The 25,452-nt window shown below is 55.6% G+C and overlaps 1 protein-coding gene across 4 annotated transcripts in view; it reads right to left on the bottom strand.

Annotated features, from left to right (window-relative positions):
* Window positions 1–684: 684 nt before the first annotated feature.
* SLC8A1 (solute carrier family 8 member A1) overlaps window positions 685–25,452 on the bottom strand; it is a 127,342-nt gene continuing 102,574 nt past the window's right edge. For 3 of the 4 annotated variants that reach the window (XM_040598866.1, XM_040598865.1, XM_040598867.1), the window contains exons 4-8: window positions 24,784–24,801; window positions 22,943–23,073; window positions 21,686–21,785; window positions 15,874–16,149; window positions 685–13,258 (exon numbers count right to left, since the gene is read on the bottom strand). In XM_040598866.1, coding sequence (XP_040454800.1) covers window positions 12,882–13,258; window positions 15,874–16,149; window positions 21,686–21,785; window positions 22,943–23,073; window positions 24,784–24,801 — 902 coding nt within the window. In that variant the 3' untranslated portion in view covers window positions 685–12,881. The remainder of the gene's footprint in view (window positions 13,259–15,873; window positions 16,150–21,685; window positions 21,786–22,942; window positions 23,074–24,783; window positions 24,802–25,452) is intronic. The other variant, XM_040598869.1, reaches the window with a different exon arrangement.

Raw genomic sequence — 25,452 nt, 5'->3', positions numbered from 1 at the left:
ATGGGAGTGCTTGCACTTAGCCAGCTGGGTGGGTCTGTGGCTGGAAACCAAAGCTAGAAACCCCCCAGGCGCAGCGCTGGCAGCTGCAGCAGGAGCAGCCGTCGTGGGGGGTTTGCATCACACAGCATCAGGGTGAGACGTTGGTCTTTGGAGACATGCTGCAGCATGAGGGTGATGAACGGACACGGTGCAGGTTTACGGTTGAGGTCATGCAGGAGGGCAGGCAGTGTGGGCTTGGGGCGCCTCGTGTGAGGAGCAAAAGCACCTCAGAGCCAGGGTTAGTAAGCACCATCTCTGCCCTCTCCCCTGCGGGCTGCCCGGCGGCGGGGACATGGACCCTCTCCCCTCCCACCCAGCCTGTGGCACGGCAGGGGTGTGGGGCAGGAGGGTGCCACCGTAAAGCGCCTGGTCCCCAGAGGGTGGTCACTGCAGAAGCATCATGTGCGGCTTGTCATTAATCATTGTGTTCTGCGGTGATAATGGGCCGCCTGAGCCAGAAAAGATAATAGCAATAAACATACGTCCCTAATTCCAGTTGTAGCTGCTGAAAATTGGTTGTTGTGTCTTGCCGAGGGATAGAAATATAACTGAGCCTTGATTGAAAAATTCAGGGGAAGCTGCCTTATCTTACTTGTTTGCCAGATTAAAAAAGCCTCATACATAAAAATAGACGAAATGAATGAAGAATTTACAAACATCTATATTTTGTGTTAGGAGTTGTGATAAAATTAGGAAAACAGCTGAAGACACTGATTTATACAACTCTGACTATTTCAGGCAATGAGAGGTTTACATATCACAGTTTAACAAGATAAAAGGTCTCCCACAAAATACATAGATGACAGACAACTCGTCTGAATTTAACATAACACAGCATCAAGTACACATGTAATGTGATGAACAGTGCCAGGTCATTCCCCAGTTAGGTAACATACAACCTCTTGAATAAGGCAGTTCAAATATAACTCTTAATTCAAATCACAACATACCCAGGCAGCATGCAGGGAAAAGTAATTTATTTTGTACATTGGAATGACACAACTTGCAACATGTTTCCATTTTATGTAGTTAGAGCGACATGATATAAACCATTCAGATTTTTTATATATATATATACCTATATATATATATCTCAAGTCCACAGTTGTCTTTACTGGAATAAAGATTATCTGTTTTTGGTAAAAATAAAACTATTTGAATTCACTAATTAACAAAATGCACAGTGATCAGAAACCAAATTCTTCTCACAATTGTCTTCCCCGGCTCGCTCGCGTTTCCCTGTGACGCAGCAGCTGCGTGACCCCGGATTCAGAGCGCTCGTTGCGCAAACAGCCCCCCCTTGGCGCGCGGTGCCCCGGGCCGCGGGCTGTGCCGCATGCTGTGCCGTGCAGGTGCTGACACCCGCGCCGGCCGGCTGTGCTCCTGGCACCCCACGCCGTGGAAACGGCCTCACACCTCCGCTTCCGAGCGAGCGGCCAGCTAAGCACTCGCACACTGCTGGACCTTTAGAGAGTCAAAAGCTGAACTGCACACAGAAACCCGTTCGCTGGAACGGGGCCCTTGTTTCTTGATTACCGGTTAATTCCTCTGGACCTTTACGACCAAGAAATTCAAGAAACTGCGAATCTGCTCAGAAGTGAAAAAAAAACGAGCCCCAAATCTCTCTGATAATGGTGGACCCTAATGGATGTGGCTGAGGATGCCCACCAGCCTTGGGGATCACAAGAGGCAAGGAAGGCTTTTCCTAGCATTGAAAAGTTCTATTGAGATGAAGAAGGGAAGTAAGATTTTTCCCTATTAAAACAAAATAATAAAAGTTGTGATTTCTGAACAGACTTAGCCGGGCAGCTTGTCCCTGGCCAAGGGCTGATAACGAGGAGGCAGAAGTTACCCGCGAGGGTGTCCAAAAGCCCCCAGCCTGCAAGTGGGTGGGGGAGGGGTCCCCCCCCGCAGGGGAGCTGCGCACGGCTGGCCCTTCCCACCCCAGAGCCCACCTGCCCCCAGAGCCGCTACAGCAGAAACCGGCTGTCCAGAGTGACTGTTAGGGATCCCGCCTGTCACCTTTACAGAGTTGTCTTGTGCCTCTGTACTGCGCTATTTACTGCTCTGGTAAAAAAATCATTGGCATATTTCCTTGCCCTTAAAGATACAAAAAAGCAAATCTTCAAAAGATAGTGGGGAGAAAGTGCTTTCACAATGACATTCAGAGCAAAAAGAGAGAAACGACATTTTACAGATCCTTAGAGAGCTATCTTTGGCAGAATATTTCAAATAAATTATTTTTACAAATATTTTCTGCAGTCGTATATTTATTTTGAATAGTTCACTTTCAGCTATAGGGTTACTGTTTCACTACTCTCTATTAATAGGAAAACACCACAAATATAAAAATATATGAGCTTAGCACAATTTTTAGGCTACCACGACTGTCTCCAACGATTTCAAAAGTTGTAGATCGATACCACGGAAAATATGAAACAGGTTTTCTAACAGCATGTGTCAGGTCAGAAGGTCACAGCCCGCTGCTGCGGGAGGGGACGCCGGGGGGACGGCTGCGGTGCCGGGTGCTGTGCCGGGCTGGCACAGCAATGCGCTGGAGGGGCTGGATGCTCAGAGCCGGTTACTGCCGACATCCCCCTGGGGATGGTCTCTCTCTGACCGTAAGGCTTAGAGATGTCACGCTGGGTGGCACCTGGGCAGGAGAGGAGGGCAGCGGGTGGGTGACGCGCTGGCTGTGCCGAGCTCAGGACGCAGGGAGCTGTGCCTGGTCCTGCGCCTCGCCCCCGGCAGGAGAGCGTGTGGCCGCCTGCATGCGCAGGCACCGCCTGGGGAAAAGCACCCAGGGGTGGTGGGCTGCACCCTTGTGCCGTGGCCAGCTCCTGCCCCGGGCTTTGGCCAGGACCCTGGCGGGACCGTGACTCTGCTGGGGAGCCCGAGACCGAGCCCTGGTGGCCCAAGGAGGGGGCTTGCCCGGTCCCAGACTCCCCCCCAGCACGTGCCACCGAGTCCACCAAACAATTAATTTAAATATTTCGCTTTGTTTATACAGCATGTACAGAATATACAGCATCAGATAATTATTTCCCAGTAGACTACAAGTGTCTCCCAAGATGACCTCTTTTATCAACAAATATATATAAACTCACGGTAATAAAAGAGTTGTACCAACAAATATTATGGCTTTTCAAATAGAGTAGCTGCATTGTGCCATCGAACTTATGAGGAATGACGAGAGAGACGGAGAGATCGGGAGGCTTCAGCTGCTGAGCATGGGGGACCCTGGGCTGGGACCCGTGGGTGCAGGGTCCTCACGTGGCCGGGGCAGTGCTGGCTCACAGCGCGGGCGGCACAGGGAAGGTGGGCTTTAATGTGGGCCCATGCTCCGGTTTCTGTCTCCAGGCAAGACAGCTCCTCTGCAAACTCTCCTTTCAGCCACACTTTGCAAAAATTTGGCTCTGCCCCGCTGGGGCCAGCCTGCCCCGTGCCCAGCCGGGGGTCAGGCGGCGTGCCGCTGCCAGAGCTCTCTCTCTCTCTGTCGGGGTTTGCACAAGATGTCTGTCTGCCCCAGCTGCGAGAGGGAGGATGCACAGGGTGAGAGGTGACATGGGACATGGGGGTGATGGTGGCGTGGCGGGCAGCAGGGCTGGCCGATGCTTGGGGCTGCCTGCCCATGATGGGGAGCTGCCCCGGGGGTGCTGAGCACAGTGGCTGCTGTCAGAGGAGAGCAGGAAAGCAGCGGTTTTTGAGCACACCGTTGATGTGCTCCAGCACACCAGGAATACCAGAGGACAACCGTCCCTTGTTCCCGGACACAGTGTGCCTGCGGGGTGGGTTACCAGTGCCCCAGCACCAGACACCCGCTGCCGGCTGCGCCTCGCAGGGTGCCTCTAGCCGCTAGTGCTTCCCCCCCACTTTTTAGGGCTGCCTGAGCCATTTTGAGCTCTTTCTCTCCTGTGCCCTGCTGTTACAGGGGGCCCCGGCTGTCTCACTCCACGGGGAGCATCTCTGGGACAGGCTGCACAGGCAGATGCCGGCTCCCCGCCTGAGCATCCCTCCACTGCTGGGTGGGATGCCGAGGGAAGCTGCTGCTTTGGATGCCATCTCCACCAAGAGAGAGCAGTTCTGTCCTCTCTCCAAGCCCACAGCAACAGCCTGTTTTCTACTGCAGAAAAAGGAAGAGTTGCTTTCCCTGTGTTTCAAGTGTGAGAAAATGGCTTTCAAGAGCTGGAGTGGTCACTCAAGCATGGAGATAACTGGACCACTTAATTACAGTGGAAATTTAGTAATGGATCTAAATTGCCGCTACCGTCATTTTTTGACTCATTCCCATCTCATTTCCTTCTTCTTCAGAATATCGCAGCCAGCAAAATCAAGCCCGATGCTGACATGAACAAGCTCCTTGGGCTCTGCCTGCAGGGTGCTGCGCTGGAGCCGCTCTGCCTGCTGCCCCTGCCATGTGGAGGGTCCCACCGCGAACCTGCTGCCTTTGCGACCTTGTCAGCTTTCCTGGCAACAGCTTTGCTCCCTGGCAGCCTGCCTGCTGCTCGCCGGGGACATCCCCTGGGCTCGTCTGGTGGGGTGGGGGGTGGGGTGGTGCGCCATGTCCTCCGTGTCCCCTTCTCGCTTGATGAGCGGTGCTGCCGACGCCGGCTGAGCACCAGGCGATCCTGAGACCTCTCTGCATGTCCTAGGGAGAGTGCACTGCCCGCCACCGACGAGCGGGCTTCAGGAGGTCACGGGTTTGATTTTACAAGCTCATGCTGTGTCTCTTTGGCCCAGAGCACCGGGACACAGAGGGCTGCACCGTACCAAACTCAGCCTTTTGTGGCTTTTACCAGCACGTGTGTGTTTCTTCCAGCAGGAGCTGGGAACCTTGGGAGAATTCACCCACCTCTCCCCTCCATCCACGAATAAAACCGTCTTGCTGGATTGCTGAACAGTCCCCTCAACAGGTAGTCTTGAAAGCCTGGTTATTTGCAGAGCTGGGCCTCCTAATGCTTAATGCATTGCGGAAAAAAGAAGCTGGACAAGTGTTGTCAGGTAAAAAATAAATAACATTTTTTTCTTGTTAACATAGCAACTATAATGTGCAAGGTATTATCACAATCTTTTGCTCTCTAGAGCTGCGAGGAGTAGCACACATTTCCTGATTAAGGGCAAGAGCAGCAGGTCTCCTGCATGGCTCACTGCGTGAGCACGTTTTTCTCAAGCACTCGGAAGACAAAGGAAGCAACATGGGGCAAACAAATGAAAGCACAACAGGCAGCGGTTCGTCTGTACAAGGGGAGTTTGGTCAAGGGGCATCTTGTCACAGCTGTCGTTGCAAGGCAAGAGGGTGGCAATGCCCAGGGCTATAGCTGGGGCAAGGGAGCCATCTCAGCGTTGCACTGAGCAAGGAGAAGTCCAGTTGTGCACCTCCTACATCCCTGGGAGGCACAAAGCCGCTGGTTTGCAAAAGCTGTCACTAATGCTCCCAAATAAGTCCAAGAGCAGCCTAGGATGCATTTGCATCACCAGGATCCAACCTATCCTGGGCCAGTGCAACAGTTTTAGTGACTCAGCAATTCTCCACCTTTCTCTGCAAAGAAGCTCATCTGCCAGAAACTCACGTTTCTGCAAATGAGGAGCCTGCCAGGGGCTGCGGGCTGGAGCAGAGGGGCACATGGTGATGGCAGTGCCATGGACTGCCACGGCAAAGAACAAGGTGGTACTCCATGCAGGTCTCGCCCTGCCATCATCCATAAGGGACTCCCCTGAGTTAGAAGTAAAGGAGAAATAAATCCAGCCTCAACGAAGAGGTCAGGACATGCAGGGAGACAGCCCTGCGGCAGTTCTCCATGTCCTGCAAAGGTTGAGGAGCTCTAAGTGTGTATAAGTATCCCGGGCCATTGGAACCTGCTTTACTTAAACTCTACCCGTTTTAAGGGCGGGCAGGAAAGTTTTGTAGGCAGGTAGATAAGTTTTAGAATATTCAGAGTGCCAAGAACAGGCTCCGTTTCAAAATAAAGGAGTTGAGGTGGACCTTGAACCCCCAGGTAAAGCAATTCGTTTGCTCTGGACGTTTAGAGGCAGGGTTGGATGTGTGTGTGTAGCTGGAACATCTGTGGGGCTTGGTAACGGTAGAAATGCGGCAGAATTATCTAATCTTCCAAAAATTCATGAGTGAAGGACAGCAGCACAATGACAACGGTGCCTGCGGGTAGTGGCCGTGGCAGTGCCTGGGCGATGCCAGGAAGGGCTCCACAGGCTGAGGTTTGCCTCTGTTGCAGGGAAGCTCGCACGGCCCTTTGCTTGCAGGGGCTCAAACCCCAGACATCATTCAGAGTGGTTAATCTTCGCCCTGAGATACAGACAGCAAGCCCAAGCTAACAGGCATTGCTGTTCCGTCCAGTGAGAGAGGAGACATGGCCCCCATGGGAAGCCCCCGGGGGGGGGGGGGGGGCAGGAGGGACAGAGACGGCTCCTCTGCAGGAAGCCTGAAGGAAGAGGGCACGTGAAGAGGCTCCATGGGGGGACTCATGGTTGGATCATCAGTGAGCGCAGACAGCCATCCTGGGGCCTTGGGATGGCTCGAGGTGGATGCTGGAGGACCCCACCGTCTGGTGGCATCTGGTCCTGGAGCATTTCTCAAACTCCTTCCCACCGCTGCCTGGAACTGCACACTGCCGGGGACCGGCCGCCTGCGCTGGGAGCAGTGGGGAACCGTTGTGCTGTAGTGCAACGCATCAAGGGCTGTTTTGAATCAGATAGATAGAAATACTGCCTGGGGCTGATGCCCACAGACAGCCAAAAGAAGCTGGAGACTGTGCTACGGCTGTGCAGGAATCGAGATGCGTGGCTACCCACGGCAGCTGGGGCAGGGGGACAGGCTGTGGCAGTGCCTAAAACAGGGCTTCTAGGTCTGGGCAGGCCCCCATGGCACTTGTCCCTTCCCTGTGCCCTCTGATGATGGACATCCCACCGGCAACACCCAGCTGCACCGCCCAGCAGCGCTTCACAGCGCCTGCTTTGGGAATCATGTGCACGTTCTCTTTCACGCTCCTAGAGAGGGGAGCCCCAGGCTGGCGTGGATGTCGGGAGCGTGGGAAGGAGCCAAGGGATGGTGCCGGGCCCGCAGGAGAGAGCGATGAGCCACCCTGGGGGCACTGGGTGCTCAGAGGCAGGGCTGGCCATTCTCGAGATGCACCAGAAAGACCCCACAGAGAGCCCTTGGATGCTCTCAGAGACAGGGCACAGACTGAAAATCCTGCCGGTAACAATGATCTTCCAGCTATCCCTGCCGGTAACAGCTCCTGCTTGGCCAGACGGGCCCCTTTCCTTCACAGCATGCCTTCCCTCTGTGTGAGGGGTGCTGTGCTGCTGGCTGGTGAGAGGCTCTCACCACCTCTAGTTCCCAAAAAAGGATGGTTCAGGTCCTTAAAAGATGAGGAATCTGATGGTATTTCTTGCCCCTTGGTGCTTTTTGCAAGAATACAGATGCCTCTGGAAGCTTTCCTGTGGCAAGTGAGTTTTTTACAAGATAAACAGGCTTTTCTGCAGCTGTGCTGTGCATGTGTATGCACGTGTGTGGTCAGTCACTGCACGCTCGGAGAGGTCAGAGAGGCTCCCGGCGCTCTGCAAACACGCTTCCCCAGATCGGCCCGGGTGCCAAAACCTATAAAAAATAGTGCAGGGGTTTCTACTGGAACAACACTCTCTGGCATGAAGTTTTCCCTCTTTTCTTTCTCTCCATCACTTTCTGGCTACGCCTAGCTCTACCCATCCAGGAACGCAGCTGAGTCTCCTCCTTAGGTATGTATAAGGCCCCAGTACTGTTGCACTTGACTCTTACCCAAGCATTTTAAAATAGTTGTAACAATAAGACATGAGCTCTGGTTCTGTGCTCCCGCCCCTAGCAGAAATAGCACATTTATATAGACTGCAGCCAGACTTGTGGCCATAACGGGTTCAGCGCCTCCCTTTCCCCTTTTGTACTTTAAGGAAGTGATGAAAGTTGGGAGAAAGATGCACAAATGACTCTGGCAATCTTCCGTCACCCCAGAGCTGCTGCAGGCTGCCTGGAGATGGGTGACACACAGGAGGGCGTGTTGTTTGGAAGAGACGAGGGATTTGCACCTGCGTAGGCGCTGGTGGGTGGCAGGAGTTTTGGGTAGGCTCATCTGTGAGATGCTGCGGGTCTGTGGCTCCTGCTGGCGCCGGGGACCTGCAGAGACCCTGGCTCCTTTGCATCTTTTCTGTGTGTTCAGGTTGTGGCTGGGATTTGCCTCCACTCCTGTTGGCCCCTGAAGAGCTGGGGAGATGGCTTTGCCAAGATGCTCAGGGCTGTTACTGTCTGCGCCTTCCTTCCAAAGCGCTTTGCAGTGACCCGTTGAGTTATTTGGACGTCTGTCTCTGAACGCCCTTTGCTCCACGCTGCATCCTTTTCCACAGAAAGGTTTGCCTTTGGCTAGCAGGGTGATGAGAGGGGGTGAGAGCAGGTGGAGGGGTGGAGGCCAAGGGCTTGAAGTGCTGTTTCTGGCAAGCTCCCTGAGGCTGCGGCTTTATCAGAGATGGTCGATGCCCCTCCCTTGTGAGGGAGGCTGGCAGGGATGAGGAGGAGATGGCAGAGCACTGGCATTGGAGAGGGCAGCTGGGGAGCCAGGCTGTGCCCCATCGGGCGGGCGGGCTGTGCTGGGGGCTGTGCTCCCTCCTGCCTTGGGAGGGCCTGGCTTAAAGACGAGTGCAGAGGAGCAGGCATTTCACCCTTGCGATCACAGGTGGGTGTCGGGGGCTCAGCAGAGCGGTCCCTCTCATCCGTGGCACAGCGAGGTGGCAGCCAGGTAAAAGGCTCGCTGCTCATCTGTGGCTCCTCCATGAGCAACCGGGCAAGTACCATTGCGCTTTGCATAAGCTCATTGGAGACGTCAGAAACCAGGCAGCTGGCAGAGAATAATTGCATAAACAAGGCTGGTGTTTACTGTGTGATTTAGACCTTGTCCTAAGCAAGCAATGCTCCATCATTCCTTTTGGGAAGCTCTGTGAGCAGAACAGTTATTTACTGCCTGTTAAACTGAGCTGTTACACAAGTCCCATTCTACTTGTTAATGACTTCAGCAACTGCAATTCATTCTGAAGAAGCAAATGATGAGAGCAAAATGCCAACATCACCTTTCGGAAGGTGTAATTACTGGGTCAGGAAAGCTGCTTTGCTTCCGTAATTCACTGCCTGGAAAAAGCACACGGATGTGACTGGTGTGTTTGCCTGGGGCTTGATGAGTGTTGAAGCCTGACCTGCGCTCATCCTGGAGGGTGCTGAGCACCCGCAGGGAGAGTCAGGCTGGCGGCACAGCTGGCAAAAAGCAGCACAGGGTGTGGGGAAGGGCCAGTTTTGCACGACAGGAGCCCAGAGATCACGTTAAATCCTCCGGCTGCCCTGCCGGACATCCCCTTGCGTTGGCAGGTGGGAATTTTCCTGCCCCTGGGCCCCTACAGACACGGTCAAGCTGTGACAACACCAACCACCTCTTGCTTCCTCTCTTTGCTTGGTGGCATGTTTCTAGCCTGGAGCGCCAAAGCCAGCTGCTGCTGCTGCTGCTGCGCGGCCCCATCCTGACCCTGTGCGGCCGACGGGCAGGAGCGTGGGCAGGGCCGAGGGCAGGAGCAGGGCAGGACCCCCGAAGCACACCCCAGGCACGCACACCTCACCGGCAGGAGCAGGCAGAGCCCCGCTAGGTGAAGGCAGTGTTTGCCTGCGACCCATCTCTGGAGCTGGCCTTTGGGTTCAGCTGTCAGAGCGGGACCTGGGAAGCGTTGCAGGGAGGGTTTATACGGGGATGGCTTGGCAGATGCTGGCTGAAACACAGGGAGGAGCAACACCCCTGAGCAAGTAGAGACTCTTCTCCTGCTCTGTGCTGGCTGAGCTCTCTCGAGCCATGTGGGTGAGAAATGGCCCACGGCACCCGGACCGGGGCATGGGCCGGCAGCCGCCCAGAGCAGACTAAGCTCCTGGTTTGCTTGGTGACCTTGTGGGGTGCCTCAGATCTGCTTTTGCACCCACGAACCCTGCCCTGGTAACACATCTCTTGCATTCCCACTTACCATTAGCTAGTGGCTTAACCTACTGCAAGTCACCGTAAGGCTGGATCAAGAACAACTCTACATACCTGAAGGACACAAGCAGAAAGAGCTGCTATGTACCTTGGGGGCACCCGCACAGCTCCCCCAGAGCCTAGGGCAAGCCAGCACCGACGGGAGCCCCAGCGTGGGGGAGGTGCTGGCCCCAGGAGGGTTTCAGGGCAGCTTTAACCCTGGGCGGTTTCCTGCATCCCCCTGAGAGCAGGGCAGGCTGCGCACAGCAGCACCCCGAGCCCGAGGCACAATGGAGATGGAGCAGGAGGAAAGCCATGAGATGGGGTGAGATGGGGCGCAGGGAGGCACCATTGCCCCCTGTCAGCAGCAGAAACACAGCAAAGGCAAACCAATGAGTAAAGAAGAGATGGGTACAACGCCAGGGGAGACAACGGGAAGGGAGAGAAGGGTCTTCCACAGAGAATATGCAGGAGCACTACCGGATCCATCGGGAATCATTACAAACTTTATTTGTCTGTGCATCGTGTACCGTTGATAAGGATCATCACAATTAGTGGACTCACTGCCTGTAGTGGTGGGTAATACACACAAAGAAAAATCAATGAAGCCAAACAGATGAAAATGAAGTCATTGTACATAAAGGTAACCTATAACCCTGAACAACCTGCACCTGTGTGTGATTCTTCCCCCAGAACAATGAGAAACAAAAAGAACTCCCCCAAAACCCATCGAAAGTGGAAAAAAGGGTTGAGAAGAGAAAAAGTCCCCACAACTTCATATTCCAATCTTACAACCGGTTATTTCCATGTTCTTACAACAGGTTAATTAAAATTTCCACAGACTGTTCAAAATGAGTACAAATACCTCCAGCCAAATGGTTACGGTACAAGCACCAGACGCGGTTTCCACCCGGGTTGGAAGGGCTCACTGATGGACATGCAGCTGGGGACGCCGGGGAGCCCGGTGAAGGGCGTAGGGCAAGAAGACATCCCTCACCACCAGCACACCAAGCCAGGACTGTGCTGCACCCAGGGAACCTCGACACCCCTCCTCCGCGCTCGGCCTGCCACCCCCCCGCACTGCTGGAGTCGGGGTGGTGTGGAGCTGCACCTCCCCCCCTCACCCTTCCCGCTCATTTCAGATCCGGACAGTGCAAAATGTGCCCTTTTTCCTCAGGGACGGCTCCCGGTTATGCTCAGCGAGATCTCCTTATGGCCCTTCAGCCCTGACGCTGAATTATTCTGCCTCCAAATGGCTGTGGGGAAGGACCAGCTCTGGGGACTGATCCTGATGGCTTAATGTTCAGAAACAGGGGCTGTCGCTAGACCTGCGGGGCCAAGGGGCTTTGAGGCAGCCTCCAGCTATAAAGGCATGGGTGGGTGAGGCGCCGGGGCCAGCCGTGCCGTGCCGTCCCCCCGGGGCTGGGATGCTGCCCATCCTGCCCGGGCTCCCCGGGGCTGGGATGCTGCCCATCCTGCCCGGGCTCCCCGGGGCTGGGATGCTGCTCATCCTGCCCGGGCTCCCCGGGGCTGGGATGCTGCTCATCCTGCCCGGGCTCCCTGGGGCTGGGATGCTGCTCATCCTGCCCGGGCTCCCCGGGGCTGGGATGCTGCTCATCCTGCCCGGGCTCCCCGGGGCTGGGATGCTGCTCATCCTGCCCGGGCTCCCCGGGGCCTCCAGCCAAACCTCCTGTGGTCGGCAGCACCAGCTGCACTGAGTCCGGCCCAGCCATGTGGGGGGCAAGCCCGCAGCCTCTGGGGGTGGGTTTTCCTCCCTGAAAACCTACATCTGCACGGCCGTTATTGCTTCTCGTGGACCCACGCGCAGAACAATACACAGGGACAGCTTTCCCTCTGCTGAGAGGAAACAAACGAACCCACAAAAACCTATGGCAAAACCCTAAACTAACTAAAATAAATAAAACCCGGTGAAAAATAAACACTCGTATCTGCAATGCTCAACCCACATGGCTGGAAGGACTATCGCTATAGGATGCTATATACAGATAGGGGTCATTTCATTCATGCAAATGCTACAAGTACCACGACAGCAAGCCTGAGGGGCCGGACAGGGTGGGGGGCACACCCTGCCCCCCCCCTCCCCCCCCCGCGTCTGGGGACACCAGGTGCGAGTGTGCTGCTAAGCATCCCCGAAGCACAGAGGGAAAGGTGAGGGGCATGTGGTGGGCACGGGGGGCAATGCTAGTTGTACACACGCCAAAACAAACAGAAAAAAAAAATCAACCCCAAATCGATGACGAAAACGGTCTGTTCTATCCTTAGAAAGCTCCCCGGCTCCCCTTGTCTGCAGTCCGGTCTCTCGCTTCCCTCTGGCAGGGCAAGAGGGGACATTCCCCAGCAGCGCGGGCAGGCGGACGGTGGTCGGAGGTCGGGACCCTCGCTCTCCTCTCGCTCCCTCGCCCACCGCTCCACGGCTCCCCGGCTCCCCTGGCCTCCCTGCACCTGCGCGCCCTGCTCGCCCGGCGTTCCTCCTCCTGGGGCCGGCGGCAGGAGGGCTTGACGGGGGCTCGGTGGCCATCATCCGCTCCTGCCGGTGGGGTTGCAGAGAGGGCCCTGCCGCCGGGCTCCCAGCCGGGGCCGCTGCCTGGGGAGGGGTCCTGCTGGCTTTGGGGTCCTGCCTAGTTCAAAGGATGCTCCAAAGCCGCTTTTCGTCAGCAGGTGTGTGAACATGGCAAATCTCTTTTATTCTTTCTCTGTTCATTATACACAGCGTTATATCTATATCTATACCTATATATCACTCTATATAGATACATATAGATATATATATATTTACTATCTCTGATTGTCCCTTTAGAAGCCCTTTATGTGGCAGTAGGCTTCCAGAGATGAGAAGAATATGTACAAGAGCCAGAGGAGGATAAAGAGTGAGGATGTGAGCAGCTTGGAAGTCCGCGGCCCGCCCAGCTCACCTCCAATCTCAGGTCTCCGCCGGTAGAGCAGCACACCCACACTGATAAAAGCAAAAATGGTGAAGAGGGTGACGGAAAAGGCCAGGGTGCCAGGCGAGACTTGGAAGGCCTGTCCGTGCGCTGCGTGGTAGATGGCTGCGATCGACCAGGCCACCCCGATGCCCAGGAAAACGTTCACAGCATTGCTCCCAGTGACGTTTCCGATGGAGGCATCTGCGTACTGGTCCTGTGTTGCTGCTACTTTGCTGGCAAACGTGTCTGCAAAGGGAAGGCAGAGAGAAACCCTCGGAAAATGGCCGGGTAAGGAGGGACTGCAGCAGGCAGTGTGGGGAAAAATGTCAGTGGCATCATTTGGGGCATGCAGAAACAGGGTAGAGCCCCATCTGTGGGCACTCCTGGGGAAGGGCCCATCTGGTCAGAGCCAGAGCGACGTCAGGGTCCAGAAATGCCCAGGAGGGAAATCTCAGTGTCCAGAAATATGGGGCTTCCCCCAGTATCGCCCCAGATGCCCCACAGTGCTTTGACCAGAGATGACCCTCCCCAGTACTACACTGTGCCGGCCCCTTCTCCTACATCCACTGATTTGTTGACTTGCAAAGTAAGTGAAAAGGTTGGAAAAGCTTTGTGGGAACCACAACGGTTTGTATCTATCCTTCAGGTCCCCTGAGGGTTTGCATTTGTATTTCTGTGTTTGCTTTAACGATGTCTCTCCGAAACCTTTTGCTTCACTAAAGTCCAGTGTCTTGTGTGGACCCTGACACTTCGGCAAACGAGCAGTCATCTTTCACCCCTCAGGGAGAAGGAACCAGGCAAGTGGGTATAACGCTTGCCCAGGTGCTCCAACACTCTTAATACCAGTGTCAAAAGAGCTGTGATAAAACTCAGCTGGCCTTTCTACATGGTAGCTCTTGTGTCAAGCAGACCAGCGCCATGCTGCTCCGCACCACGGGGAAGTGCTGGTTTTACATCTAAACCCACTCTGGATCTGCAGGGAGGGTGAGCTGGGTCTTGTTCAGGTGAGCACTCCCAACTAACGATGACAAGATGAATCCTTAACACACATGCATTCCCAGATCACCTGGGGTAGGGGCAGGACAGCGCGGCTGGCAAAAAGAAAATAGTTGGGGTCACATTTCATGGTTTTTAGTTCTACAGAGTTTCCTTTACGCTTCTTCCCAGCGGGGCTCCGAGGTGCGACGGTGAAGCGCAGCCTGGTATGGAGACCCAGCTTCACGTAACAGGGCAGGCTGAGCCCCTACAAGCATAGCGAGAGGGGCCATTTGCAGCAAAGAAATCAAAAGGCTGCTTCGTTTTTTAAAGAAAAGCTCCCACGGAAATGCATCTGACTGCTGCTTGTCCTCAGCCTTGGCCACGGTGCAGTACTGGGGCCGGGGGGCAGTGCTGATGCACCTGTGGCAATCCAGCTGCCTGTGGCAGGAGGGATGGATGGAGCGCAGCTGGACACACTGCCAGTGCCAGCCAGTGCGGAAACAGCCACAGGCACCTCTGCAAGCTTGAGCGGTGCTTTCGGCGCAGAGAAGGTCCCCTGCCAGTCTTCATTTCGGGGCACATTTGCCTGATGCCTGCCTGTCTCCAAGAAAGCAGGTGTGGAGGAGCTCAGCCAGCACCCAGCCAACCCGGCACAGTCTGGCAGCATCTGCTAATTCAAACAAGAGCAGCCAAGTGCACCCTAAAAAGAACTTCTTAAATGCCACCCTTTGATGACAAAAAGCAGGAGGGAAGATTTTTGCCGTCAAGGGTGTGTGGCAGCCCTGCAAACCTCACACCTAAAAGCGCTAGTGCCAGAGGTCTAAAAAATGGTCCTTCTGTTCCTTGTCCAAATCTGTTCTTCCTTTTGGTTCTTTCACTTCTCTTTTGGGCTTTGAGAGCGTTAGGGCAATTTCAAGGTTTTTGAGCACCCGAGTGCTGACTGCTGGAAGTCTGGGGTGGCAAGGGACGGTGTGATCAATGCAGGGGGTGGCTGGGCTGGGCTGGGCTGCAGCCCCTTGTCCAGGAAACAGGCTGTGCCTGGCCAGCAGAGCCCGTCGAAGAAGGTAAGTGAAAGGCACAGGGCCTCTCACACAAGCTGACGTGGGACCTCCCAGAGCAGCTGTGGCACTGGGACCACCGTCTCCAGCACACTGGTTCACCCCTGCGAGTGGCCCTTCGCTGAGCCAGCAAAAAGGAGCCTGGGCTGCAGCAAGCCAATGGCCCTGGGACGAAGCGACATGCAGGTATGGAAGCGCGTGGGTTTTTCTCTCCCTGGTCAGCCCTCAGTCTCTGCTGTCTTCTGAGGCCGGGTGACCGCTGGGGCAGAGACACGTCTCCAAACATCCGTGGGACTGGGGCTTTCTTGGGGCTTCACAAGTCACACTGCAAGCAGTTCCTCAGCTCAGCAACCCCACCTTGGTCCACCTGAACCCAGGATGAACCTGGTCTGACAGAAAGGTGTCCGTGCTGGGCAGCACGCCCCGAGTACGGACTGGCACCTCGCTCACCTGGGAGGCGAGGTTAAAGGAGCAGATGCTCAGAAAGAACGTGCAGGACTGCCGACACAGGCAGGACTTTAACCAAAGACAATTTCCTACTCGGAGAGTGGATGCCACGGAGGCTGTCCACAGAAACAGGAACTTCACACTCTTTGCAAGGGGAACGTCCTTGAAATAATTTCCAGGGGACTGAATCCACATCCTGGTCTGATCCTCCCGGCCCATCTGAGACTGAAAAACAACCCCTCCACACCCCTCAAACCTGTCCTCGGAGTTCCTGCAGTGCACAGCCGAGGGCGTCAGGGCACCCAGCTTTCCCAGCCCAAACCCAAACCCAGACTGGGCAGAGGTGGACCTTTACACAAACCCCGCTGCTGTCCTTACCTGGCACCGATGTCCCCAGTGCGACAAACACGACTGCGGTGACAGAGTCCTTCAAGCCAATGGTGCAGCCGAAGTGGGATGCCAGGTCGCCAATGAAAGCTGTCAGGAGGCCGATCATGAGGATGGAGACGACAAAGCAAGCCCAGCCATTCCAGTAGTCTGTCGGGGGCACGAAGGCAAAAAGGACCTTCCAGAAGACGGTCAGAAAGTGCATCACGTAGTCAAAGCAGGAGGGCAGCTTCTCCTCCCCACATTCATCGTCATCGTCGTCTTCCCCTAGAGAAAACCACCAGTGCCTGATTAGGCTCACCCATCCTGGAGGAGGTTGGGCAAAGCTCCTGCGCATTCTGCAGCCCCTCCAGTGTCATGATTTGGGCCCTGAAAGGCCTTGACTTCCAAATATCCCGTTTTCTGGGCAATCATCAGTGGGGCTTGACGGCCTTTCCTGGCCCCTTCCCACAGCAGAGAGACTTTCCAAAGGCATTGGCTTCGAAAACCAACTTGCACTTCAGAAAATGCAGAGTGTCATGCCAGCACCTGTGCCTGAGTTCAGCCACCAGTCGCTTTCTGGGACTCAGCCCCTGCTCAGGAGCCCTTTCCCCAGAAGGTGTGGGACGTGATCGGCCTCAGGCTGGCTGGAGCCGAGCAGGGCGGGCGAACCCATCGGGAGCAACGTGTGCCTCATGGAAATTCCTCTAAGGAAGGTCTTTTTCAGATGCTTTTCACAAGTGCCTGCAGTTGCTTCCAGCTCTGGAAAGACAGCTGGTTTTGGTGGCTGCTGAGCTGCTACCTCTGACACTTCACCTCTTCCGCAAACCAGGATCAGCCATGAAGAGTATCTCCCTAAAACATCCATGGCCCAGCCCTGCTGACTGCCCTTCCCTGTTGCATTTCCCTGCTCTTTCATGAACCTCCCTACGAGCCCTGGCTGCCTGTTCCCACTTGCACCCCTTCCAGGTCGCTGTCAGGGAGCCAGCCACGGGGCACTATTTGTCACAGCAAAAACGCACTTTCCTTTGTCTCTATTTTCTGTCCCTGAGGCAGCTCAGTGCTTCACTTCCCACTTGTTGCTAATGCCTTGCAGGGGTCACTTTCTCAGCATGAGCCTGCCATCAGTCCTGGACCCATCTCTGCTCACCAGGCACCTTGTGTGGGTCGGATCCTGGCTCTCCTGGTGTGATGCTGAGCACCCAGCCCCACACAGCACACTGCTTCTCACGGCCGCAGCCCCTGCAGCACCCGCCAGAGCCTGGTCTCCAGCACAGACGAGGCGCTGGGGATGTAAGCCCTTGTGCCCGTCCTGCCTGGTGTCCCGGGGGCTCCTGGACCCTCAGTGCCAGCAGCTGCATGTCCCCAAAGGCTCCTGGGGGGCTACACACCCAGAGCCCTGCCCTCTGCACATGCCGGCTGGCCCATGCCCTGAAGCTCTCCTTGGGTGGTGGGGAAAGAGCTCAGCAGTCAGACTGTCCTGGCCCCTGCCCAAGGGGCCCTTTACACCGGCACTGGCCCAGCACATCTTCAACCTGTTGGTCCCGGCAGGACCACGGGGATCCAGGCAGGTGTCTTGGTTTCTCTCCCTTCCCTGCTCCAGCACCTCACCTGTCTCTCCAAAGCCACTTGGCACCCAGCCTCCAGGGAGTCCCCCCAGTGTGTGGCTGACCACACCAGTGAGCCCTGTGGGGCTGGTGACCTCCTGCCTGACTCCAGCACCTCTGACAAGGCATCTCATGAGCCCGCCAGCCAACCTGTCCTCTGGGCGGGCTGTGTGGCGAACACAGAGCTCCCCTAGGCTGGCACAGTGGGCAGCACCGGAATGGTGGCATGGTCAGAAACCGCTCGTGCTCACACCGGAACCATCCTGGGCGTGAAGGGGAGGTGATGCTTTCCCACTGAAACCAGTGGGAGCGTTCCCACAAGGATGGGCTTCTAAGTCATGGATGATGGGGATTCCAAGGCCATTGTGAGTTGTGCTGACGAAGTCCCTTGCACTTGGGTTGATGATTTCTCATCGTCTTTGATGCTTTTTTTTCCATCCAAGGATGTGGACCACCAGATCTCCCCGCACAGCTGATGCAGGAAGCTCGTTATCAATGGGAGGGTGCAACGTGCAGTCCATCCTGTCAGACGGCACGAGTGAGCCTGCCCGTCCTGCCTGGGAGGACCCCTCGGGATGGCAGAAAAAAGCGGCCAAGTCCCAGAGTAGCCAAGAGCACCCGGTCAAACCCGAGCCTCTGCTTTGCCCCACCACAGTGGGTGAGGGGACAGGGTCCCACCGTGATAGACACGGGGTTCAAGGGGACGACGGCTCTGTGCCTGGGAAAAGCTGCTTCTCCTGGCAGCCACAGTACTGATCAGCCTGGCATAAGCTTTTGAATGAGACCATGCTGTTTTTATCTGCCCCACCGCTGGCCAGGGCAAATGTTCCTCCTTTCACATCTTCCCCCACAATGCCGACGTTTGCTTGAATAGCAAAATGTATAAAGCCTCCTGCAGGGAGAATGAAGTGGTCTTGCTGTACGCTGTGTACCAATATGTGGGTATCAATTAACCCCATGTTCAAACGGTGGCTGTGTGCCATGACAACAGAGTTCCCGGGTAAGCTGCTGGGGACCTGCCTGCTCTGCCGCTGCTCAGAACAGCAATTGCTGTCTGCCTCACCACAAAGGCGGCGATGAAAAGCCAGCGGGGGGTCAAGGCATGGCATCCTTCCTGGGAAAGTGGAGGCCAAACCCTGGCTATTCCCTGTTGCAGTCCTGCAGAGAGTGCATCAGCACATGAGAACAAGAAAAGGAAAAGGCCCAAGGACCAGCTGGATTGTGACCACCCTCAAGAGATTTGGTTACCTGGTCTTGGTGTGGCCCAGCTCCAGTGCATGTAAACCCTGCCCTCTGCGGGCACCCTGGGGCGCTCAGCAGAGGTGCAGCTGCAGGGGGGAGGGCAGCGACGGAGCCAGCGAGAGCAAGGCAGCAGGAAACCTCTAAGGCAGGGGGGATATGGCATCCCACACACGAGGGCTGGGGCGAAGCTGAAGGGGATTCACTGGGGTCACCGAGATGACTGGAGTCTGGAGGATGTTGCCTATAGGGAGAAGCGGAAGGAGCTGGCTTGGTGAATGGGGAGGAGACTGGAGGGGACCACACAACAGCCTAGGGTGACTTGGAGGGCATATACAGAGAGGATGGAGTGAAAATCCCCTCTGCACTGACAAGTGATACAAGGGGCAATGGCCACAAACTGCAGCTTGGATGGTCACATCGAGAGAAACATCTCCAGAAGGGTGGTGCAGCCCTGGGACACATAACCTGGCTGAAGGGCATCATCTTTGAAGGTCTTCAATATTTGGCTAAACAGAGTCATGACCATCCAGGAAAAAGTCCTACTCAGTACTCTGTTGGGCTGCAACTTCGCACACGTTGTCTTCAAAGCACCTTTGGAGTTCAAGACCAACACATAAGAGAGAGGCAGTGGGAAACTTGACGTGTCTCTGATAACTTGCTGTAAAATTATGTGTTGCTTGGCTTTAAAGCTTCAAACTCACTATGGCAGAAACAGTAGCTACTCAGTGGCACGGTGTTATTACTCTGGCAGATATAAATATCCTATTCCCATGCATTGTTGTGAAGATGTGGAACAGTTTTTCAGCCTGGGAAGCTGACGATCTCCTGGGTTTTTTGCTTGTTTCACAAAGGCTGGCACAGGAAGGATACACTGTGCTGTGCTCACACTAATTTTTCAGCAGGTATGGCAGCAGGACAGTCATGGATCTAAATCTTCATGGAGATGACAAAACAGACTGAAAAATGAACATGAGTGCCACGATCAAAACACTCATCCAGATATGTCTATCATTTTGTTAGCCAGCATTAACACTTCTCTCTCCAAGAACTGGCCAGATTCTGTGAAGGTGACCTGAAATGTAGGGTGAGGCTGGATGGTGACCCAGGGGTGCCCTCAGGAACCAGCTCACAAACTCCAGGATGTTTTTGCTGTGGAAGAAACTTTACAGGCTGTTGGGCACGTGCCAAAGGCAGCTGTGGGCGACAGGCTCCAGCTCAGCCCCATGGGCGGCACAGCACGGCACGGCACGGCACGGCACGGCACAGCTTCGCTGCCCTCCTGCAGAGCTGGCCTCCTGCTGCTCCACCCCTCCGCTGCCCTGCTAACCTTGTGCCGCTTGCTCACTGGGTGGGAAACGGGGTGTTAATGTTGCTTTTCCCAACTGGGATGTCACATTCTGAAGTGGGAATGTGTGACTTTCGCTCGCTCCCCATGGTGGGGCTGCAGGGAAAAACTCAACCCCAAACTTCAGTGTTTGAGGCATTTTGACTTACTCAGCACAAAGCCCGAGGAGCTAAATCCTGGCAAAAAAACGTAGGTCTGGAGCCCAGAGACAAGCTACTGTTCCTCACCTGCAAGGGACGGCTCGCGTCCACTGAAATACGCCACATTTATTAAATGTTTGTTAATCACCCTGCTGGTGCTGACGGTGGCTGCACGTTCCAGACACAGTGGCAACGGGGCTTTCACATAACCGCAGAGTCACGTCTCGCAGAGCTCGGGTCCAAGTTCCAGTGATTAGCTCTGCTTTAATACGGGATGCAATCAAATAATTGATTCTGGCACAGATGAGTTTAGCCATAGTAACCACAAAACCTGCAGCAAGGCCTGTCTTGCATGATATGTTCATGCTGTATCCAAAATAATGGGAGGCTCTTGGCTGGAGGCTCTAGGACCACCTGTGCTACAAGGGGAGGGGTCACAATCCGAGGAGAGAGCTGCTGTACAGCGTCCTGTCCTCATTGTCGGAGGTGGAGGGTACGTGGTACGGCCATCACTTTTAATTACTTTGTGCTAGGCAGAGGTTACCCTGCGCAGCAGAGCTTGAGGTAGGGCGTGCGAGTGTTCCCCCATGCACTTCAATGCAGAATTAGCCAGAGGAGCTCAACCTGCCTTCCCCAGTGATTCAAGCTAAGCTGGTTGACGTTGCCCTAACGCGCACCCACACGCAGCCCAGGCTGGGCTGTGAGGTCGTAACACCCAACTGGTGAGTTACAGTGTCTCCAGCTGTTAAAACCACATCTGGGGGAGACCTTCTTTCCCTCACCTCCCACAGATGTGGGAACAGGGAATACTAATATATCCTATACTGGGCATACTGGTAAACCTGGTACGGGTGCCTGCGAGAACAGTACAACGGAGCATTTCTGAGTGAACGGCAATTCATCAAGGGAGGGAAGAGATGATCAGATACGATCTGAAATGACCGCAGATATCATGTGCTGCTGCAGCTATGGGGCTGCTGAGCCGTGACCTCCCGCCACAGTGGGCTGCGGCAGCGGGAGTCCCTGCAAGCAGGGGGTCAAGGGCAAATTCTGGCTCACGGAAAGGGGGACTCGGTGGCTTGGTACCCTCACTACTGCGTCATCCTCGCCACTGCAGTACAGGGAGCACCAGGGATGGGGAGCACTGCTGCTTCGCACCAGCATCATTTATGCCGCTCCGAGTTTGAACACGGCATTCGCCTCCCACATCTCACTGGCCTGACCCTTCCCCTCTGCCGTCTGGTACCAGCCAGGGTGTTTCTCTGCCGGGTGCTACAGACACACGTAGCGCAGGGAGTTTCCTACACATCAGACAAGGTGCTCCCCTGAAGGGGTTGAATGCAACAGCCTCACTTCTGCAGATGATGTAAATAACTCTGCCACCTGTTTTGCCTCCTGCAGCTCCACTACGGTCTGTGTTACCGATACAGCCGAGCCGAGACACAAGTGAGGCTGACTATAATTCACCGGGAGCAGTGGTCCAAACTCACCCGCGCTGACAGTAATAGCCTCAATAAACTGCTCCCTCCAGCTGTTTGTGCCAACCACCAGGGCCAGGTTCGTCTTCTTAATGAGCTTGTCCACCGTGTTCTGTGGATGGAGATGCAGAGGAGAGAATTAGGGGCTGGAGGTGCTGGGCTAAACCCCACTGGCGCTAGTGCTTACAGCCATGCACTTCTGGAAAAAGCTTAGGGAATTTTAAGCTCATGTCAAGAGCCCCAGCAGCGAAAGCAAATGTAGGTACTTGCAGTTCCCTCACTGCCACTCAAAAAGACCTTTTGAAACCTGCTCATGATGGGAGTTTGAGCCACGTCAGTGGAGGTTTAACAGCAAATAGCGCTGAGGTGCCACAGCTACTGCTACTCCCCACTCCTTGGGAAGAATTTTTACCAAACTGCTTCAAAGCACTAAATGGGGCTTGACCAAGGCCCGCTGGTGGAGCTGGGCTCCGTGCACCTCTCTGTGTGGCTCAGGAGCTGCAGCTCAGTACCCGCAGGGAAGGTGCTGCAGCAGCAGTGGGTAGGAGCCGCTGCGGGGCAGGCAGGGGAGGGCTGCGCGCAGGCTGTGGTGCCTCAGGTGCCCGCTGACAGCAGGCAGCAAAACCATGGCAGGGAAGCAGCCGCTGCTGCCACACAGAACGGGTGGTCCGTTATTTTTTAGGCTATGGAAAAATGGAAGAGAGAAGAAATAGCCAGTTTTCAGCTCTCGGTCTGGCACAGACATTCACAGCAGCTCAGCTTCACAACCATCACTTGCATTTAGGGCATCAGCCCTTTGCACTGAGGGTCCCAGGCTTGGGGCTCACTCAAGACCACCTGAAGTAGGACCTGGCTGTAGCACATCACTGTGAGAACCAGGTTATATTTTAAAGCAACCTGCAGCATTTTGGAACCCAGTCAGCTCTTAGGCTCACTGCGTTGACTTGCTTGTATGACAGTAACCACGAACAGTCTGTGAGTGGGACAGAAAGTCAGGGATCACCCCCCAAGGACTACGGCTGTGGGCGGATGGACAGGCTGAGGATGCAGAGTGTATTTTAACCCATTGCCATCTCACCGGACTGACTCCCACCCTTTCATCATGCCATGGCTCAGCCATCTTTCAAAGTGTCCCTGGGTCCTGCCCTGAGACCTTGTGATGCCAGGAGCTGCCTGACTTTGCTGTGACACCATCAGCATGTGCGAACACAAAAGGAGAGTCCCCAGCTGCCGGGGAAGAGGAACAGGGGCAGGGGACGTGGACTGTACCTTGAACTCGTAGGATTCCTCAATGATGACTTCGAGCTTGGTGTGCTCCCCCAGGACTGGGCGCCCCATCTCCGCGATTCGACGCTCTTCCTCCTCCTTGCTGGTCAGTGGCTGCTTTTCTTCATTCTCCTCTGCAAAGCAAAGAGCCCATGGGTGAGCCAGGCCTGGCTGGTCACTCCCTGAAGCTGGCTTGCCATCAGAGGGGCAGGTCAGGAAGCCTCCAGGTGGGAGTGTGAGTGACAGAAGTAGCTGAGGAGGAGGTGGTCATGGAGCAATAGACAAGGTAGTTTTGCTGGGAAACGCTAGCAAGAGGTCCACAACTCGTCCAGCCTCAGAAGTAGCCCAGTTCACCCCAGGACTGGGGAACAGCTTATCGCATGGTACCTGCTGCCTCTCCTGCAGGGATGCTGGGAGGAGACAGATCGTCACTAAGGCTGCTCCATTTCCCAGCTCTCCAGGGCTGCATCAGGGCATGGTCAGGACATTTCCATCAGCCTGTTACAACCAGAGTAAGCTGCCAGCAGCCCCGGCATGGAGATGGGTATGAAACCTGGGCTCTGCCTCCTTCTGAGCAGGGCTTTACCTCAGGGAGGAGGCTGGCAGCTGGGAAGTATGAAACTCCTGCTGTCATGGTGAGGCTGGAGGCAACAGTGCTGGGACATACTGGTGTGAGGAGCCACCCACAGGCATGGCCTGGCCCCCGAGCGACGGAGCAGGTCTGCACCGCCACTGGCGTCTATGCAACCTCTGGGGCATGGGGACCCCAGGCAGCGTGGCTTTTGTCACTGCCACTGTCCAGAACCCCACGGAGTAACCTTCCAGCCCACCCCAGGGATGAGCAGAGGGACATCAGGGATAAAAAGGGCTGGATTCACTGTAGTTAAGCTGTCAGTAGGTGAACACCCTGGTCAGCCCGCTTTAGACCGCCACAGCCCTCGAGCGTCACACTGTGGGTACCTTGGATGGTGACCACGGTGCAAGGAAGAGGATGATCTCTAGCCTGGACCTTCCTGAAGACAGGCTTGCCTATCAAAGTGATCAGCAGGAGATCAGCAGGACGGACTGCACACCCGTGTGGTTAGTAAACTCTACTCCTACTTCACACGGGGTTAGTGTCACTCCTGCGCCAGCCGCCCCTCGGCACAGCGGTGCCACACTGTGGGAAAGCCCTTCTGCTCCTGCAGGCCAAAGGGACTGGCCTGGTGGCCAGAGGTTCCTTAGTCTGAGTTACTGTTCCCAGGGCTCTTGAGAGGCTGTTCTGCAACGTGTGGGACCCAGGACCTTCCCCCCCTGCAGTCTCAGCCTAGTGACGGATGCTCAGCTGGCTAAAGATGGGTGGGCAAACGCTGCTGCCGGGTCTCGCTGGTGGGAAGGGCAGGGGCCACCTTGCCTGAAGCTGCCATGGGGTCCTGCACCTCCCGCAGTGCTGGGGCACCCCAGCTGCTGCCTGGGGTGGGGGGACAGGCTCCCCACGCTGTCCAGAGCCCTGTGCACCTCCCGTGTGGCAGCAGGCAGGGGAAGGCTGGACCAAGCGGAGAAGCACCCCCTGCTCCAAGAGATGGAGGGGGGCTGCCTGTGGCTGCAGGGGCGCCGGCTCACCCTCCCCGAGGTGGGGTTAGTCGTGCACGGCAGGCAGAGCACTCTGTGAGAAGACATGGTGTTAGCGTGAGCGGCCAGAGCGGCGAGGCCACGGCCCAGCGCCTTCTTACCCTTCCAGAGTTTGCCTCCAGACAGAACAAAAGCAAAGAGGAAACCAAGAGGAAAGAGCAGGGTGAGCACATGGCCGTTGAAACAAGGGACAGAGGGGGACAGGGTGTGGGGGAAAGAGCAGAAATCCATACCTGTGATGGTGAAGCCACCTAGATGAAACAAAAAATGAGAAAAAGAGAGAGAGAGAGAGAAAGGATTAGCATCAGCACAGCAACGTGGACAGCCTGCAGCCCGCAGGGACATGGTGCTCCTCCCCTGCCCCGCGGCCGGGCGGTGCCGGAGGGGCAGCGTGGGCAGCCCTGCGCGCAGGCTCTTCAACCCACACCTGCCGCCACCGTCCCCCGGGGTCTACATGTATGTGGAGTGGATAAAACCGGTGAGAGCCTGTCCTGGGGCTGGGGGTGTGCAGGGGAATGGGGGTGGCTTTGCTGCCCTCCCCGGCCACCCTGTCCTGAGGATGGCCAGCAAGAGGCTGGGTGGTGGGCTCTACATCTCCCCAAGACCGGAGGCCAAGGTTGCACCGCCTCTTCAAAAAGCAGCGGCCAACTTTCCTGTCCAGCCACAGGCATCCCTAAGTCACCAGGCAACCCTGCTCCTGCCACGCCAGCGCAGGAGGTTATGAGTTAACCCGCACGGTGCATGTTTAACTCGGGGGCTGGTGGGTTTGCTGTGGCTGTAAGAACGCCACTCCCAAAAAATGCTCCTCGCCGAAGCAGGCTACCACTCCTTAACGTTAGTGACTTTGGGGCTCTACTCCAAGGAAAGATGTGGCATGAAGTACCTGAGTTTACTTAAATAGT

This window comes from Falco naumanni, chromosome 6 (assembly GCF_017639655.2).
Source record: "Falco naumanni isolate bFalNau1 chromosome 6, bFalNau1.pat, whole genome shotgun sequence".
Classification (NCBI taxonomy): Eukaryota; Metazoa; Chordata; class Aves; order Falconiformes; family Falconidae; genus Falco; species Falco naumanni.
The sequence above is the reverse complement of the archived record's forward strand: the minus strand, read 5'-3'. Positions and strand labels throughout refer to the sequence as shown.